The sequence below is a fragment of the Corvus brachyrhynchos genome, unplaced genomic scaffold, assembly GCF_000691975.1.
Source record: "Corvus brachyrhynchos isolate BGI_N302 unplaced genomic scaffold, ASM69197v1 scaffold142, whole genome shotgun sequence".
NCBI classification, from domain to species: Eukaryota; Metazoa; Chordata; class Aves; order Passeriformes; family Corvidae; genus Corvus; species Corvus brachyrhynchos.
Window position 1 is genome coordinate 832,526 of NW_008237226.1, and position 17,816 is coordinate 850,341.

Below are 17,816 nucleotides of genomic sequence, written 5' to 3' on the forward strand. Positions count from 1 at the left end.
TGCTTTTCATAATTCATCTGTGTCTTTAAAGGGACTAAAAGAGAATTAATGCACCCACAAACAAAATGTGATGTTTTTAGGCAAATGAAACCATATAGTCAATCTAAAGCCAAGTACCCTTTATTTTCATTTCCTTGAAAAAATATTTCAAGGACAAAAAAAAAGTTTTCTTGAAATTTTCTAGGACAACTTAAAAGGTATTTTCTCTCAATTTTGTACATAGTACTGTAGAATGTAGAGGGTAGTCAGGATCACTCTATACTGTGGATTATAATCTCCTGCCTAAAATTTTGCTGTTTTGCTGGACTAATTCATCCTTCAGATCTCACCCTTGTACAGGATGCCAGCATGTAGCCCCTGTGCTCTACTTAGGTTTATGCAAAAGAGGAACTGAAATTTAGAGAAATCTTAGAGAAGACTTCTTACAGCCAGGGAGAGGATGATGGAATAGTGCCTGCATTTCTGGGGATACTTACACTGGGATCTTGCAGAAGGTTCAGAAACAGACCTGCTGATGGCTTAATCTGTTCCTTCTAGATGTCCTCCCTCACTCCCTCTTCAGTACGGCAGCTTTCACAGCTCAAAATTGGTAGTAAACTGGGAAAAATTATGTTCTTCCAGCTTCTTCTCTTTGTGGCCAGGAATGGAAAGAAAGAATAGACATGTGAAGAAAATAACAAGGGAACACTGTATTGAGAACTAACTATTAAGCCCTGGTTTGTTCTTGTGAGGAGGCTGAAAAGGAAACATTGGAGCCAAGCAGAGAGGCCAGTGCTCATCTCAAGATTCCTAAGGCCTTGACCCATGAAAAGCAGGAGCCCTGCACACAGTAGCCAGCCTGTGAGGAGCAAGAAACTTGCCAGAAGACACTATTCTAGACATAAGTCAGGGGTGGAGGAATTGTGCCAGAGGCAAGGACCTGATCCAAAGCACTTAAAAGAACAGAAATAAAACATATTGGAGAGAGTGAGGAGACAGGAGCACTCTTTGCTTAACAGTTTTTCAGTGCTTTCAATCAAAGAAAATACAGACTGAAAGAGGTACAAAAAAGAAAATACAAGGGGAAAATAGAGTCGTGGAAGTGTGTTAAGGAGGCTTTTATTTGCATTTCGTGTAACATTACTTACAAATCTTTCTCCAAATGCCATTAAGAAATACCAGTTGGAAAAGATGTTCTCATTTGGTTGTTGCATGCTGTACAAATATGTGCCATAGTGTAAAAAGAGAACAAGGCTGAACCAGCCAGGGAATTGAATAGTGTTTGCTCCCACCCTGCATCTTGCGAAAGGGGAACATATTGGCAAGGCTGGGAGTGTGCTGTGGTGTAGGGGAAAGGGGGAATCATCTGGGCCAAGTATATAGCTCACTTTCTAAGCAGATTTCAGATATTTGGGACTTTTCTGTTTGAAATCCATGTGGAGTCTGACACCGCTGCAAATTGGAAAAGATGGATCATTAAAAGAAACCTCATAGCCATTCAGCTAAAATAAATTACTTTTCTGTCACGTTAGTTTTGAGATTCCTTCATTGCAGCAAGGTCTAAAAGGGGCAGATCTGATGCTTTTGCTGAGTATAATAGAGACATAAACCTGTTCACTGTAGTCTAAGTAGGTGATGCAGGGACCATACACCAGAGTCCCTCACTGTTTTCTTGAAGGAAATGGGAAGCTGCTGGTCAGACACTTTCCATGTAGAGCTGTGCTCATAAACCAGAGTGGCCACTGGTGCTGATCAAGTGCTCTTTTCCCTGGGAGCTTTTAAGTTTCCATTCTTCCATCTCCTTTTGCGTTTGTGCAGCAGCTCTTCCACCTCAGGCCCTTACAGCAGACAGCAACACTCTCTTTGTCTTCTTAGATCTGTGGCAGCTCTGACAGTAGCTGCATGCTGCTCTGTGACAGCTGGCAGATGGCAGGCTTGGTGACAATATTTCCTCCTGCTTGCTGGGAGGCTGGGGACAGGAGGGACAAGAGTTAGCTGTTAGTCTGGATTAGGTTATGATCACAGTTGTAGTGGCAGAAGAGTAAGGAAAACTGGTATATGATGCAAAAGGTGAAGACTAAATGTTACAGAGGTATTATTGTAGACACATGACCTGCCTTAAACCACAATCAAGAAATGGCAGTTGCAAAAAACGCAAAAGTAGTAGAGCTGCTTTTAAAAGTTAGTGTGAGAAACAGATTTATGGACATGTGGACATATTTTTATAATCTCAAACTAAAGCTCTAGTTTTTTTGAAATCTTTCTGAATTATGAAGTGGAATATCATGGTGCTTGGTGGGGTGGGGACAGCTAGACTGAGCAAGCTGTTTTCCTGAGTACTGCTGGACACAATGGTTTTGATCACAGTCTTCATACTGGAAAAGGGTCTGTTCTTCAGCTTTGTGTTTAATTATGACTGACATTCTGACCCAAACCCACATAAGAAGAGCATTTTGCCTCATGACTGATTCAGTCAGATATACACAGTTAATTTGCTATTTGCTCCCTGGCTTAATCTACATATGAGTCAGAAGTTATATATGTAATGTCAAAACCAAAAATTTCTACACACGGGTATTCTTAGTGATTTTCAGTTACCAAAGATATATCATGCCATAACCATTTCACATTAAGGACAGGAAAAATATGGTCATGTCCAGTGAGTACGAGTAAGTACAAGTACAGTGCATGGCTGTCCCAGACTGAAATTCAATCACAGCTGTACAATGAGAAGTCTGCTGTGTATTGTGTAACCTATTTCCTTTTCTCCTTTGATCATGGGATGTTTCTTGTCAGCCAGGCCACCGTTCCACCAGCTGGCTGGTGTTACTCATGGTGAGCAGCATTCTCTCTCTGCAGGGAGCATTGGATGGCTCCAGCTTGGTCTGGTCTGGGCAGGGCCTGCATCTCCACCACTTTAGCATATACAACTATATACAACCTGTGTCAAGTAGGAAGGAAAAAACTCTGTTCTTCTGAATTTGTGGCAATTCTCTGCCTCTGTGTGTAGGTGCCAGAAACTGAGAAGGGGCAATGTGGGAGGGAGGCAAAACTGCAGTTTTTTATAATGTCAGTGTCTAGCACGAATTTCGTATGAGTACTTTCCCAGCAAATGAGCACTGTGCAGTGTTTCATGTCCTGTCAGAGGATGTTGGCTCATTGCAAGTAAGGCTCATAGGATGTGTGACACTTCGGAAGGAGTTTTGCAGAGAAGTTGCAAGAATATGAGATGAATTGCTTCTGATAAAGACACGTACAGAAGTGACAATAAGAAGATACAAGGCATATCAAATAGCAGATTGTTTACTGGTGATGCTACACCAAGTGTAATTAGACTGGATGGTCTTTAAGTTACATTGTTTGCTATGCCTTGGCTTAATAATCTGACATTAGTCTTTCTAGAGGAGTCATGGGGCTGTAACTGGTGAGATATTGCAGACAACGACATAAAAATGTCATTCTTTACATTCATCAGATTATTGGCTGAACAAGCGTATATTTAACTCCCTATCCCTAATGATGAATTACCTTCTTATTTGGTATGGCAGAACATAATCTCTGGGGAGGCAAAGTAAGGAGAATGTCATGTCTTCGACCTGAAGATCAGAGTCCTGCAGTAGAACTGAAATGTATTCCTTCTTTACATAAGAAAAATATTATTTGAAAACCACTAATCATTCTATCTTTCAGTGACAATCTCCCTCTTTGTTCTTCTGCTCAGAAAGTACTATTGTCCTTTGATGTCCAGTCTATTTAGCATCTGCTTTTATTAAGTACAGGGATGTGGTGGTTTAGAAATGGTATTCTCCACGTTAGTACTTCCACTAAAGCCATGAGCTGCTCCCCTTTCCCTCTCCAATTGAAGGCACATAAGGCAAAGGTCAAGGGTTGAGATAAGAAAATTAACAATAAGAGCAACAATATTAATGACAGAGAGTATAAGAGAAGAAATTATTCATACAGGCAAAAAAACCGCTCAAACTATAATAGACAATACCAGACAGCTCCCCCTGCCAGGTTTTCCAGGCCAGAAGGAGACCCTTCTTGCTGGCCCTGTCCCCTGCCCTGGCAATGAAGTGAGGTAGTACAGAATAACCCATGTGTCCTGGCCATGCCCCCTCTCACCTACTGCAAAAAATTAACCCTGTCCTGGACAGAACCAGGACAAGGGAAGACCTTGCCCAGCCTTTTGCAGGATGCCAGCAGCCTGATATGCAGATAGCAAAATTTTGTCAGGCAGCATGACAAGCTTTAGAGCTCTCTGTCTGAGTTTCACCCCTTTGGTCTGTGCATCTACTGTCAATGATGGAATTATCATTGGGTTAATGCACAAGAACATCTTGTGAGAGCAAATAACTGTCTGATAACAAAAAATGCCTTTTTTCTGCTGCAGGCCAGGACAGAGTTCCACTTTGGACTAGAGCACTGCCTTACTTGTTTACTGTCAGTGTATTTAAGCAGCCCAGACCCTTTCAGCAATTAGGCTCAAAGTGATTAAAATACCATTGCATGATTATATGAGGAATATTATCAAATGAATAGAGGAATTAATGTGGCATCTGCTCCTGCGAACTGTTTCATTTCCTTCTGGTGGTAACAGGATATGTCTTTTTTTCCCCCCTTTCTTAAACCACAGTAGCATTCCAGGGATGTGCCATAATATCCTTTTTCTCCATCTGGGAATACTGCATTAGATAATTGTCGCTCGCACTCATCTGGTCATCCTCTTTTTTTATTAGCTTAACACAAAAATATCTTACCCTGTTTCTAGTTTTACTCCCTCTTACAATTAGCAAATATGCTTGAACTTTATTAGGAGATTACCATTATTACATTTTATTTATGAGTGTGTCTTTCTAAAGTGCTGCAGGAATTCTTCAAGCACAGGGAATGGCTTTTCTTATGGCCATGCATTGATTTACAAAATGTCACTGCTGGAGAAGCAGATGATGTATGAAATATACCCACCCAGGTCCTGCACACAGACATCAAATCATAGCCTGCTGGCCAGGCTGCAGTGGTATCCAGTAACTTATTATCATGCAAGCTGGCAGCACACCAGCACATCCCTGAATTCCTTCAGGGGGTTATGGGCCTCCACTAGAAATCCTTCAGTGTAAGACTGTAAGAATGAAAGTCACAATTCTCCTCAGATTTCTGTGTCAGACTTCACCATTGGTATACAATCAAATCTTAGCCCATGCACCGATTTTCAATGAGAGACCTGAGAGTGTCAGGTCAAAAAGCTGCCCACCCTAAACAAGACTGGCTCAGGGCTCAGATATTTTGTTTTTCTAATTGCCTGCATTGTCAGAATCAAATTATACTTTGGCTTTGCTATTTGCTATTTGAAAGGTTACAAATGCACACAAAACCCTCAACCCCTCGCAACAGCTAAATTTGTAGGGATGTGAGGGTTGCCTGGTGCCTACAGAAACCTCAGATGACAAGAAGCACGAGTGAAGTCAGCACAGACTCCTCTTTGGACTCAAAATGAGTCAGACATTTGTGGACTTGGCGTTTTCCATACCCTGCCAGCTCACAGCAATGTGACTTAGCCTGTTCCTTCAGAAACAAGCATGGTACAATGAAATGACTGTGAAATACCACCACATGATGGTAGTGTGCACGCCCCTTGTTGGAGAGAGAATATTTGGGACTCATCTAGCTGCATCTGGATTCTTGTTTCCTTGGTTCTTCTTCTGTATTCCAGATTTTGCTGGAAAGCCTGGCCATTATCTGTGAGACTGTCTGGTTATCACACTCAGCACAGATGTTGCAATAAAAAAATTACATTGTGGCTGGAGAAAATCCATTTAAATCAGTCAAAGCTTTCCCTCATCAAAGGGAAGACCCCAGACAGCACAGCAAAAACCACACTGGATTTTGAAGAAGGTCGTGTGCACCCCCTGCATTGTTCCCATAAGCAAGCCTGAAAGCCTAAGAGGCAGGAATATTTCCCTTTTCTTCTGTCTCCATTTGCTGAGACCAAGCCGCAACTCTCTGTAGTGTCCGTAGATACGCATGATGCAAGTTTTCTCAGATAAGGGGGAACTTCCAGAGCCCTTCCTGCCCTCTCTGGTCCCTTATAGTGTCAGTGTGATGTTCCTTCCACTTACAGTTCAGTTCATCTGGGCTGGCAAAGCACAGGAGGAGTAGCACAGCCCTGGGCTCCAGTCAGCAGCACTGCAAACTGCTCAGACCACCCTGGGCTTTTCAGAGCAGGCATACTGCTCCATCCCCCGATTGCTGTGTCCTTAGGCCCAGCCCTCCCTCTGTAAGGAGCTTTTCCTACAACAACAGCTTTCTGCTGAAGAATAACTTTGGAAACATTGTCCCAAGCTCAAAAGCAGTCCTGTTCCCTCCACGATGAGTGGATTCTCGCTGCAGAGGACCCGCCTCAATTTCTGAGCTTTGAGGAAAGCAGGCACTCTACCAAAATAGCAACATCACCAGGAACGTGATCCCACTGCCGCAAAGGCGTGGATCCCCAGGCACTCCCTTGGTCAGCAGAGACACTTTGGGGACCCATGTGGATTCTGTCCACCACAGCATGCAGATTAGGAGGAGGTACTTTCCCGATACAGCTTTGGAGATTTAGAATGGCATGCTGAACAAATAAGGTTTTGAGTGCAGATCTTGGGATGTACCGACTAGGTGAATGTCTCCTAGGCATTCCTCTCTTTAGCAACAATTATTCCCTACTCCTATATTTAAAACAATTTTAAAATTTAATCCAAAGATACACCCTGCATTTCTTACGTTCTTATAATTCATTCATCGCTAATGAAAAATACTGGTTTCATATAATTTGAAGAAATAAACCTTCCCTAGAAAGACAGGAATGAGCAGATATGACTCTAGTTAAAAATCTTTAAGAAGGAAGTAAGTGGTAATTTAAGAGGGGGGAAACTGTTTTAAAAAATATCATTCCAATAATGTGGACTTCAGCATTGCTTGAAATTTTCAAAGGGCTCTGAGTATTTCAGGCTCAGGTTACAAGACAAAACATAGAGTCAGATAAAAGTCTTATTATTAACAAACTAGACATTTATTTATTTCCAAATGCTAGATAAATCCCAGCAAGATTAACTGGTATGCCTACATGTCTAAGTGATGCCTGATGTCAAATTCCATTGTACTGTGGAATAAAATGGTTCATTAGTGAAAATATGTCAGTGTGCAGAGACAAGAAAGTTGCCTGTGGTGATCAGAGCAAGGACTTTTATCACAGTCATCTAGGCCATAAACATATTTAAATAATCATATTAAAATATTAATTAGAATGAGTTCTTTAGGAGGGCCTTTTTTCTAGTGGCAGTTGCAAGCTTTTCTCATCATCCAAGCACAAACATAACCTTGTTTTGTTCTCCTGTTTGTGCAGAAGTGTCAAGGCTCCATGCAGTCAGTCTGTCAAAGTCTTAAGCTGCCTTTGTTTCTGTGAAACAATGTCATTGTGGTGCTCAGCTAGCACACTGGGCCACATCCTGGAGCTTTAATTTGTTTGGTTTTTCCCTCTGGCTGACAGACCTGAGCATTCTTAAGTTTGCACTCTATCCGTCCTGGAAGGAAGTATGTTGCTTGGAAATTAATTATTTTTGTTTGTGTTAATTCTTGTTTTAACCATTAATGGTAATAATCTCTCTTTGGAGTGCATTCTGTTGCTTGGATGAGGATTATATTGTCTGGTTTTTGCTTCTTTTTGTTTTCTGGTAATATATTTTTTGCAATGCCATGAAAATTTCCTTTCCAAAATTTCCCTTCCTTTCATTTCCTTTCAGGAAGAGCTATTCAGAAACCTGTAATCAGTGACTCTGGTGTTTAGATCCAAACAATCCCATATCAGCTTTCCCACTTCTAAGAGGAAAGCGATATTTGCGTGTGTCAGCCTAGAGGCTCTGACCATGGGTGGGACACTCACAGCTTTGTTGGTCTGATCCAAGGCAACGCCTCCTTTCCTGAGTTCTGCAAATACAGCCCAGGACTCTTGCTGCTGGTCCCTGTATAAAGGTTTTCTGACAGCAAACAGTTTGTTTCAAGACTCAGTTGGAGACAATTATTGATATAATTTCTCATTATTATGATGAATTCATGACATCTGATGACAGAATTTTTTACAGTACATTAAAACGCTGGTATTCATAGGATAGATTTTCCCCTCATATAACACTGAAAGTTTGTTTTTGAAGACTATCACCTCTTGATCAAGCTTATGTGTTATGATGAACCAATGTATACAAGCAGCTTTTTTCCAGAGCTGATTAGGCATGGGCTTTTCCTCTGTAATATTTTTCCTGATGAAAGAAACCCCATGCCTTTTCATAGAAATAAAGTTGTCAAAGAGAAAACTGGTATTTTGCCCTAACACTCCCCCCACCTCCACCCCCCCAGTTTTCTGTCAGAAAAACTGAACAGGTGGAGTCTCACTGCCAATCTGAAAGGCTCACTTTGCAAGACGAAATAAGCTGGACAAGGCGCTTGGCTAGAAAATTGTCCCTACCTCGAGTATGTCCGAATAAATCACATTCAAACTTTATTACCCCACTTTTTCTAGATCTTTATTTCTTCCAAGCAGAGGAAGAAATTTAATTTTCCAGTCAGCTCAGCCCCTGAGCCCCTGCTCCAGTTCTGGCAATGAGCTTTTCTGTGACACAGGTCATGCATGCCCTTTTGCTTTGCCCTTCCAAAGAGAAGTGAACAGCTGTGGCCTCCAGGGCATCATTATTGGTGTTGGTGACATATTTCCAGGCTGAACAGTCAGAAAAGCCAAAATGTAATGCTGGTGACCATGGTGTCCCCCCTGGGAAAGCTACCCAAGCCAAACCCTTCCTGCAGCTTTTCCTAGTCCTGCTTTCCCAGCCCCATTCTAATGTACAGCAAAAGGTTTTCAGCTGCCACTTCACTGCAGGGCAGTCACACAGCTTGATTCATCCCTTAGAGAGCTGGCACCTCCCCTTTTTACCTTCGTGTCAACTTATGTACTTGCTCCTAGGCAGCCTGGTAAGGAATTTCTTCTAACAGTTATTGAGCCCATGCCTAATAAATAATTCATCTGAACATAGCACAGCCCCACCTGGGCCCAGTGCTGGGGTGCAGGCCAATGAAATGGAGCGTTCTGCTTGCTGCTGGGCAATTGCTTTGGCTAAAAAAGAGAGGCTAAGGATCTGAACGTGTGTTTGCATGTTCTGCCTGTTGAATTGTCTGCCAAAATCATTATGAAGTGCTTGGATTTTCTGGTGGAGGCTAAAAGGTCTGAGCAAATAAATATATTACAAAACCAATATACACACAGAAGGGGAACAGGCACTTTCTTCCCAATGGGGAGCTGGAAGGGAGGCAAATCTCCAGTTACTGGAGTCAATATGGTACAGGACTGACTAATACACTGTCCCAAAATCCAATTGTCTTGCACAATCATAAGGAGTATCTTGCCTCATATAGCCTACAGAAGACCCTTACCTCGATTTGCAGCAGTTTAAGATAACACAGCTGACAAAGCAGGACCTTACACAAGAAACACTATCTCAAGAGATCAGAAGAGAAATTGTGGCTCATGAGAGCTGTGTTCAACTTCAGTTTCACTTGCCTGTGTTTGTATGAGAGCAAAAGGTGGTTTGAGAAGTTCAAAATGCCCTGTGAAAACACACAGCTGTTCCCTTCATTTAGAAATGAGAGACAGCTCAAAAAAACCAGGCTGTAATTCTAGCAGTCGTGGTTCTGCCTCTCTCAATGAGTTACAGCTGGCCAGGCACTCAAATTCCCTGCGAAATGCTGCTCTGAACTCAAACCCACAGGGTAGCACGGCATGAAGGGATTGCCATAGTAACCATTCTTTGTGTCTAGCAAAACTGATGGACTGTTTTCAGAGGAAATGACATACAAATGTGGCATTCTCTGTCTTAGATAAAAATAATACTCCCTTGATGAATCAAATTGCAGGAGACACATGAAGCTTTTTTGTTGTTGTTTGGATTTGGAAGTTTCTAGGTATGGCTTAGTCCATAGTTCTTTAGAATGGGTTTTCATTTGTAATCACTAGAGCTAATGGCAGATTGTGAATATGTATCTTGACATAGTTTTAGCTACTATTCAGAGTACAGATGCATGATCTCCACATTGATTCATTCTTCACCATTCATATTTTTCTGATGTAAGATTTCTATGGCTTGAAGCCACAGAAATATGAGTAGTATATACCACAAAGTTGTCAAAGGAAATACTATTAAAAAATCTGATTGGATCTGACTTTATTTCATTTTACTGAACTTATGTCTTGAAAGAATGTGTTATTTTCAAACACATCTGATCACTATCAGCAATGTGTCTGCAATTAGAAACTTCTAATCTTTTCTGATTTCACCAAGAGAAATCATACCAAATAGAGTGATATTTCTCAAGTTGCAATACGCTTACCTTATTTTGAGCCTTTAATTGTATTAGATTCATGGTCACCAGTCATGAAATAGGCCATGGAATATTAGAGCATAGAATTATTCCTGCAATTTGCCCCTAACTTCTGGCAGAACTAACTCCAATTTTTTTTTTTTTTAAATTAAAAAAACCCAAACATTTAAACTGGACTGTCTGCTAGAGGATTTGAAACCACTTGAGTTGATTTCTTGGACCCAACTATGTTTTAAATGAATAACAAGATTTCTGAAGATTCTGCAAGACAAGCATCTTAAACAGAAAGGCTGAGGGTTTAATTACTTATTCCCATATGTGAGTCCGCCAGAAAATGTGTGCAAAAGTTATTAGCTAGCATGGTTAATCAATATCTGTTGTACTGTCCTACTTCCATAGTATGAGTTACAGAGTACTGAATGTAGCAGAATTCTTAGTGGAATCAAAGATACTTGGAAAAGACATTTGAATAGAGAGCAAAGATAAATAAACCTTTGCTGTCTTTCTAGAGATCATAGATTTTATTCTTTGCATGGAGAGAATTTTATGGTGATGGCTTCAGAACAGAGAAAAGTTTTTGTTGAAATTCTGAAAGGAAGCATGCCAAAAATGCACAATGAGAACGTTCAGACATGGTTTCTGTGCCAGTAATTTGCTGGGTTGTTCTAGGAAGATATGCTTTGTGATTCAGAAGGTCAGATGAACTGTCGCAAAGTGATAATAAAGGACCAGGGTTGCTGTTTTTCTAAACTTTAAGAATCATAGTAACCAAGGTAGAAATAATAAAGCAAGTAATACCTTGAAAATAACCAGCAATCTGATATTGTAAATCAAAGGCAATTTAACTAAAATATCTTATTTTTACTAGCTTAGCAAAAATTACATTCCTCACACCTGAAAAATGACACTGAGGCATGGGGTATTTGGTGAGAACACAGAGTATGTTCAGTGTGATTTGCTGGATTTGAAAAAAGTTACAAAACTAGAATTTGAAAGACCATTTAAACCTGTCTGGAGACAACAAATGTAAAGAAGATTAAAAGCTCTAAGCATCTACTATCACCCATCAAAATATGTATTAAGTGTTTTCATTTACCTGTGAGTATATGACTACCTTCAGACATCATTTAAATATTTAAATACAGAAATATTTCCCTAGCATTTTGTTGTTTTGATTGTTTGGTGGATTTAGGGTTTTTTTAAGAGTGGCAATGTTTTAAGTGTGGAATGGAGGATTTCTCATCTGTATTTGGAGAACAGAAAGATTTTCAGGCTGGCTACATCTGACAACACACTGATTGTCAAAATACCAGCACGTAGAGTATAACAAGGAAATAAAATTCAGAAGCGTGGCTCAGTCCAGTTTTCCTCCAAAGCAAGACTCTAGCATGAGATTATGAAACCACAAATAAACAGATATGGAATTCCCTTGTGTTTTTGAAGATTTACTTCTGGTTTTCAGTTTGTCCTCACTAATTTGGGAGGCCATTGTGATGGTTTTCTCCATCAGAAGCCCAGGCAGTCCTCATATCACCTGAGTGCAGTCTTAAAGAGATGAAGATGTAAACAGAGATGTCACCAAGGGGTTTGGAGGCACTGAGCACCTTAGATGCATGGGCAAATCAGACCCATGACGTCCTCTTTTTCTTTCTATTTCAGTTCATTGCCACTTGCCCTTTATCTTCTTCCCCAGCAACCCCCAATACACACCAAAACAGAAACAGCAAACCCTTCCTACTGCACACAGTGTGCAGCCAGGTTTAAAGACATAGTGGCATTTTATTTACTCATTATTTTACCCAAATCTTTCCACAGTCCACAGGCTCATATTGCTGTGCAAGGGTGGCCAGTGGGAGAAGTGTCACTGCTTTCTTTTTCTCAGCCTTTACAAAACATTAAGAACTGGGGAGCTGCTAAATTGGGGAGCTTCTTTTTACTCACTAGCATTTTTTTTTATTTCATTTCAGCTCTATGATGGGCCTGATGCACAATCCACCCTGATAGGCACTTTCTGTGGACAGTCTCTTCCACTTGCAGGGAGCACTACAGGGGCCAGCCTTCATGTGGAGTTTTACTCTGATGGACTGAATGCTAGAAGTGGGTTCCAGATGCTATGGCATAGTAACGGTAAGTTAGCCAGGTTTCCTCTGGGAAAGTAGGTTTCCTTCCCCGTATGGGTAATGGACTCCCAGCTTATGGCATTCTATGTTATCTAAATAGAAATAACCCATTACAGCTCTAAATCCACTGCATTTCCTTATAATTCTTCACATACTTTCCCAGTGGCTGTTTCTGCACATGGACACCATCAAAGATCAGCTGATTGCAGACTGAGAGCTGTCAGTGAAATATGCTTTCATTTCCAGGAGTAGGCACAGGGATGAGGGGCGTATCCAGAATTTCTGTACTGAACAGGAGATAGATACTCTTATGGGTAACTACGAGTGACTTGGGCTTTCTAATGGGAACATTCAGCCCTCAGTTTTTCCCACTTCTGTAGACTTCTGTTTTCTGTGCAGGCTTCTCTCTAGTTTAATTTAGTGGTACTTGTTTTCTTCAGTAGTGTCCACTTCCAGCTGCCCCCGTCCCATTTCTCTGCGTGAAATAACATTGGCCAGGATGTGCTTTGGGTGTTTGTTCTCTTGTTCTTGAATGTCATGAAAACTGTCACAGGCCTTATTAAACAGGCAAGCATGCACACCAACTATAAACAAATCTCTTAATGATTGTACAGCTGCAAACTATGTTTGCAGTTTCTTCCTAAGTAAGGCTACGAATGTAATATTTTTACTCTGCTTATTTAACAAGATTAAATTGTGTGCCATTGTACATCACATCAAAGGGGTTCCAACCTTGAGAATAATTAAATTGCCCCAGTTGCCCTGTCTGTCTAATCAGCCTGCAGCATTCAGGTTTGACAGCATCGTGAAGCAGCTAAGTGGGCTGCAGAGTCACCCTTGTGGGTTGCTGAGGTGTAAGGCATGCTGCACATGGTTTGAATGGAAGCTCCTTGCACCCACCACGGACAGCTGGAGCTTGCTGGCTCTGCTGGCTGCACAGAGGTGCCTTGCATTCAGCAGGGTGAATGCAGGAGCGTTTCTGGGTAGGGGAGGGACACACGCAAGGAGTGGGATGTGTAGCAGGAGCCAGCAGGGGAAGGGCTGCAGCACAAAGGTACCTTCTTGTGCTTTGGGGTGACGTCAGTCTGGAGCTGCACAAAAGAAGAAAAAGTGGAGGCTTTTATGCACAGCCAGATGACATCAGTTCCATACAGTAGCCATGGTGCTGGGTTAACTTGCTTTTCTAAAGCTCTGAAAGCTTTCCAGAATCCGCCTGCATGGTAAACACTCTTGTGCTTTCCCTCCTTTCCCACCCCTCTGCAGCCCTTTTTTGCACTGACATTCAGTTCTGTCAGATGGCACTGCCCTTCTGTTAATTCCTGGACACTAAACTCCACCCTAATGCCGCACAGGGCCCAGACTGCTAATGTGGGACTGTCTAAGCAGCAGACCAGGATCTCTGGGATCAGATAGGCCTGGCTCTTAGGGAATGTCATTGCTGGCTCAGAACATCACAGCTGTGACTTCTGACAGCTTGCAACATGAGTGCAAGCTCCTCCAGAGCTGACCACAGTTGTCATATTTTTGTTCCTTACAGAAATTTCCTCTTTTTTTCTCCATTGGTGTCATGCACAAATGCAGCTATTCCTCTTACTCTTGGTGGCTACATTGTCTGTTGCCCTAGAGTGGATAAAATTAGTGGTCAGGGTACTATATTTACCTCTCCCTTCTGAAAATCTTTCAAGTACATTAAAAAAATTCACTGGAAAAAGTCTCCTTGTCTAGGGGAGCTAATCAGGAGATGCAGCCTTTGAGTTGGGTATTTCAGAGTGAAGCATTTGGATGTTTCTTCCCTGAGGGAAAATCCCTAGGGAAATCTACACCCAGATCTGGTAACATCTCACCTGACAAGAAAATAACAGAGCTACATATATTGCTGAGAGAAGAGCTTTTATTTCTGCTCAAGTGACAAATGTGTGCTCTAGAGTTCAAGCTGCTGTGAACTATTTCTCAGGCTGTCCATGTGCTCCTTAACTGGCAGTTGTGAAGCCTCTATGAGATATATATTAAGGACATTCATGTATTTTGATGGTAAAGAGAGCAGCACTCATATTTGCCATGTGCCTAATACAGTTTGCTTCAGACACTCTTCCCAGAAGCTTTTTCACAGTTGTGAGGTGGTCAAAAAAAGACAAAAGCTTACCTCACTGATAGCTGATTTGAGTAGCCCCTCCTGCCACAAATGAAACAAAACTGTTTTGATTTAAAACATTTGCATCTGATCTTTCCAGCTGTTCAGGAAACCCGCTCTAAAAAGTGATTTCTTTGAAAACCTGTAGGCTTTCACAAAGACAGAATTAGTAACTGATCTTAGGAGAATGCTGTTATTTATGCTTAAAAGTGTCCTATGTAATTTTAACTTGGATAGAAAGCTCTAGTGCAGATAAGTAAATTTAAAAACTATTGTGGTTCTGAAATAACATTGTTCATCTAAGGGGCTCTCATTGATGAGGATGGATTTAGAATTGATTTGGCTAAATCACTAATGTTTTCTTCAGCAGTCAAGGCCTTAAGAGGATTATTTACCAGTGGAAAACTTGAATCTGCAAGGTTCTTATTCTACTTTCACTCTGTTTTAGGAAGCTTAATATAAGCAAATATATATGGGGGCATATATTGGCCCTTTGAGAAAGAACAAACTTGTGGTAACAGTCTGGATATTGCAATGATGCAATGCCAATCAAATTGCTTTCCTTGAAAAAAATTCAGGAGGCCAAGAGGGCAAAGGTCTCTCAGTGCAAAATTACACCAGTGACAACTGTCGTATCTGAGAAGACACATAAATATATGTCCCTGGACCCATCACTTACCTTATTAAGCAATGTGCATGTAGGGGCTCACTGCTTTATATATACATCTGCCTTTCATTGGGAGCTCACTCATTTGTCTGCTTGACTGTCAATAGAGCTTATAAATTTAATTGTCTCTTCTCAGCATTGTCCAAATTTGCACCCACTATTCTGCTTTCCATTTCACATTGTCAGTGTATGTGTCAGGTCAAATGTTAAATGGTTTGATAGTTCTTCAGAGAAGCACTACAGAAACAGAGGTTAGATGAAGGTGCAGAAGCCATTCACTGCAAACATTTGTCACGCATCCATTAGGATTGCTGAAGAGAATATCACACTGCAGGTCAGCAAAGGAGCTGAGGTCCACATTTTCTAAGCCTGAATCATATCCCTGTTGTTGATTTCTTGTGTAACCTTTGACAAATTGCCATTTGTTCAGTTTCCAAAAATGACTATTCCTTTTCAGTGTCTTTCTGTCAAATTAAGTCTAAGGATGAACAGGCTCTGATATTAATAAATCAAAAAGCAGAAAAAACCCAAAACAGTATCTCACTTGAATTTTTGCTCTCTTGCATAAACCCTTATCACATAAATTGTTCTACTTCAGCCATTGGACAATATTCTATAACCAAACCTACCCAAGAGAGCAAAAGTTTTCAGAATCAAATCCAAATTACACTTCATGCAAGTATTATTGTAGCACAGGCAAATGTTTATAAGTACATGCTCCTTGCAGTTAGAGTCAGTTTGCACTTACTGAAATGTTTCACCATGAGTACCACAACTGGAAAACTCTGTATCCTTTCATTTCCCCAACTTTGATTTTACAGGAACAGTGCCAGTTCACTTTAACCCTTATGGGTGGGATTTTTCTAGCATGTGGCTAAAACATACCCATGAATAAATCTGAAAACCCTGCAAATAATAGAGTTTTCCACAGATTACAACATTTCTGTTCAGCTATAATTATTTCTGAGAATTGGGATTCTTCTTTGGTTAATGAACACCATCTGCTAACCAGACAGGCAGTAATATGGAAAGATCTGTAAATCATCCCTTGCACAATCTTCAATGAATACATAGATTTTGGTCAGAGGAAAGCAAAACCACCAAATATATGTTTCCTAAGTTTTCTGTTTGTTGTCTGATTTCCTAGCAACTAACACCAGAGTAGGTAGTAGTTTTCAGCATTTTTCAAGGGAATTCCAGAACCTTTACACTACTAAAAGAGTATCTTCCCTTTCTTTTTTTTTTCGCTGTTTAACTGCAGGGCTGGAATGTCAAAAATTACTGCAAGGAGGTTGTAACAAACTGGTCATATGCTGTATGCAGTTCAGCTGCAAGAAACTTTTCCACAGTGCAGCTGTTTGCATTTCACAGCACACAGCAAGACCATGTATTTCTGTGCTGAGAAAATCTTTTAAAGATGTTTCACTAGGAGCAGAATGGCTTGGTATTATTCACTGTTTTTTCAGTGAGAGCTGAAGTAATGCAGCAACTTATAGGTTCTACTTTTGCATTTTTATTTATCCCTAGAGACCAAATTTTTTTACTTCGTTGCTGTAAACAGCACAAATTCCATTTATTTGAATAGAATCAAACTTTTATTTGATGTTTGCAGACAAATACAAACATTGGGAGGTTTGTATTCGTGTAATTAATTATTCATGTAAGGTTGTAATCAAAGTTTTGTAAGCATTTCAAAAAGTTTATTATTTGAGTTTTCTCATTTGGGTGTTATAATACAGCCACTGAGTTTAAATTTGGAACATTTGTTTTAATCTCATAAGTATTTATGTAAATATGTTTTAAAAATCAACTAGCATCTATACTTTCAGAAAAGCACAACAGAATTGATTCTTACCTCATTCTTATTAAGAGCAGAAACATCCTGCATAGACTTCCTGGCAGCTGGCCAGAGAGTTCAGAGATACTGCTTCTGCTCTGATGTGGAGGTTTCTAGTGGCATATGCTGGTCAGTCAAAAGAATTCAGGTGTGAAGTTCACATATTTGCAAAGATCACTGAGTTCTTTTTTCATCTATTAGTCAGTGAATGCTTAGGCATAAACTCAAGTAACTCTGATCTGTTTGCAAACAACTTATAAGAAATGAATCTCAGAGACCTAAGCTTTACCTCCATTTTACTGGCACACTTAAAAAGAATCACTCAAAAAAAAAAAAAAAAGCCTTTTCTGGGAACATTTTAGTTGGAAGAAAAGAAATGGGACATTAAAAACAGTTTGACCTTCTTACTCATGTGCTGCCAGAGAATGTTGATTGAGCTCAGAGGAAATATAAACCTCTCTGGAGAGGGAGTGTGTGTAATCTGAATGCTACCTGCAAGGGTTGCATGGAAGAAAGGTCTGTGCCTCAAAGAAGAGCACACAAGCTTTCCACTCCTCTGAGCCATTTTGGGTTTAAATAAAAAACGTCTTTTGTGGCTAGCAGGAAATTCTCAGTTGGAGAAGCTGAGTCATAACTGCCTGTTAAGTTTTAAAATGTTTCCAGCTTTTTTCATGCTGA

At 40.6% G+C, this 17,816-nt stretch overlaps 1 protein-coding gene and 1 long non-coding RNA gene across 2 annotated transcripts in view; one reads left to right on the forward strand and one right to left on the reverse strand.

Annotated features, from left to right (window-relative positions):
* The window catches only part of CUBN (cubilin), a 143,939-nt gene that overhangs the window by 44,342 nt on the left and 81,781 nt on the right, over positions 1 to 17,816 (forward strand). Inside the window, exon 28 of the mRNA XM_008629880.2 lies at positions 12,351 to 12,510. Coding sequence (XP_008628102.1) covers positions 12,351 to 12,510 — 160 coding nt within the window. The remainder of the gene's footprint in view (positions 1 to 12,350; positions 12,511 to 17,816) is intronic.
* Positions 241 to 17,816, reverse strand: part of LOC108445435 — an 18,067-nt gene continuing 491 nt past the window's right edge. Inside the window, exons 2-3 of the long non-coding RNA XR_001860283.1 lie at positions 17,157 to 17,264; positions 241 to 1,948 (exon numbers count right to left, since the gene is read on the reverse strand). This is a non-coding gene — a long non-coding RNA (uncharacterized LOC108445435). The remainder of the gene's footprint in view (positions 1,949 to 17,156; positions 17,265 to 17,816) is intronic.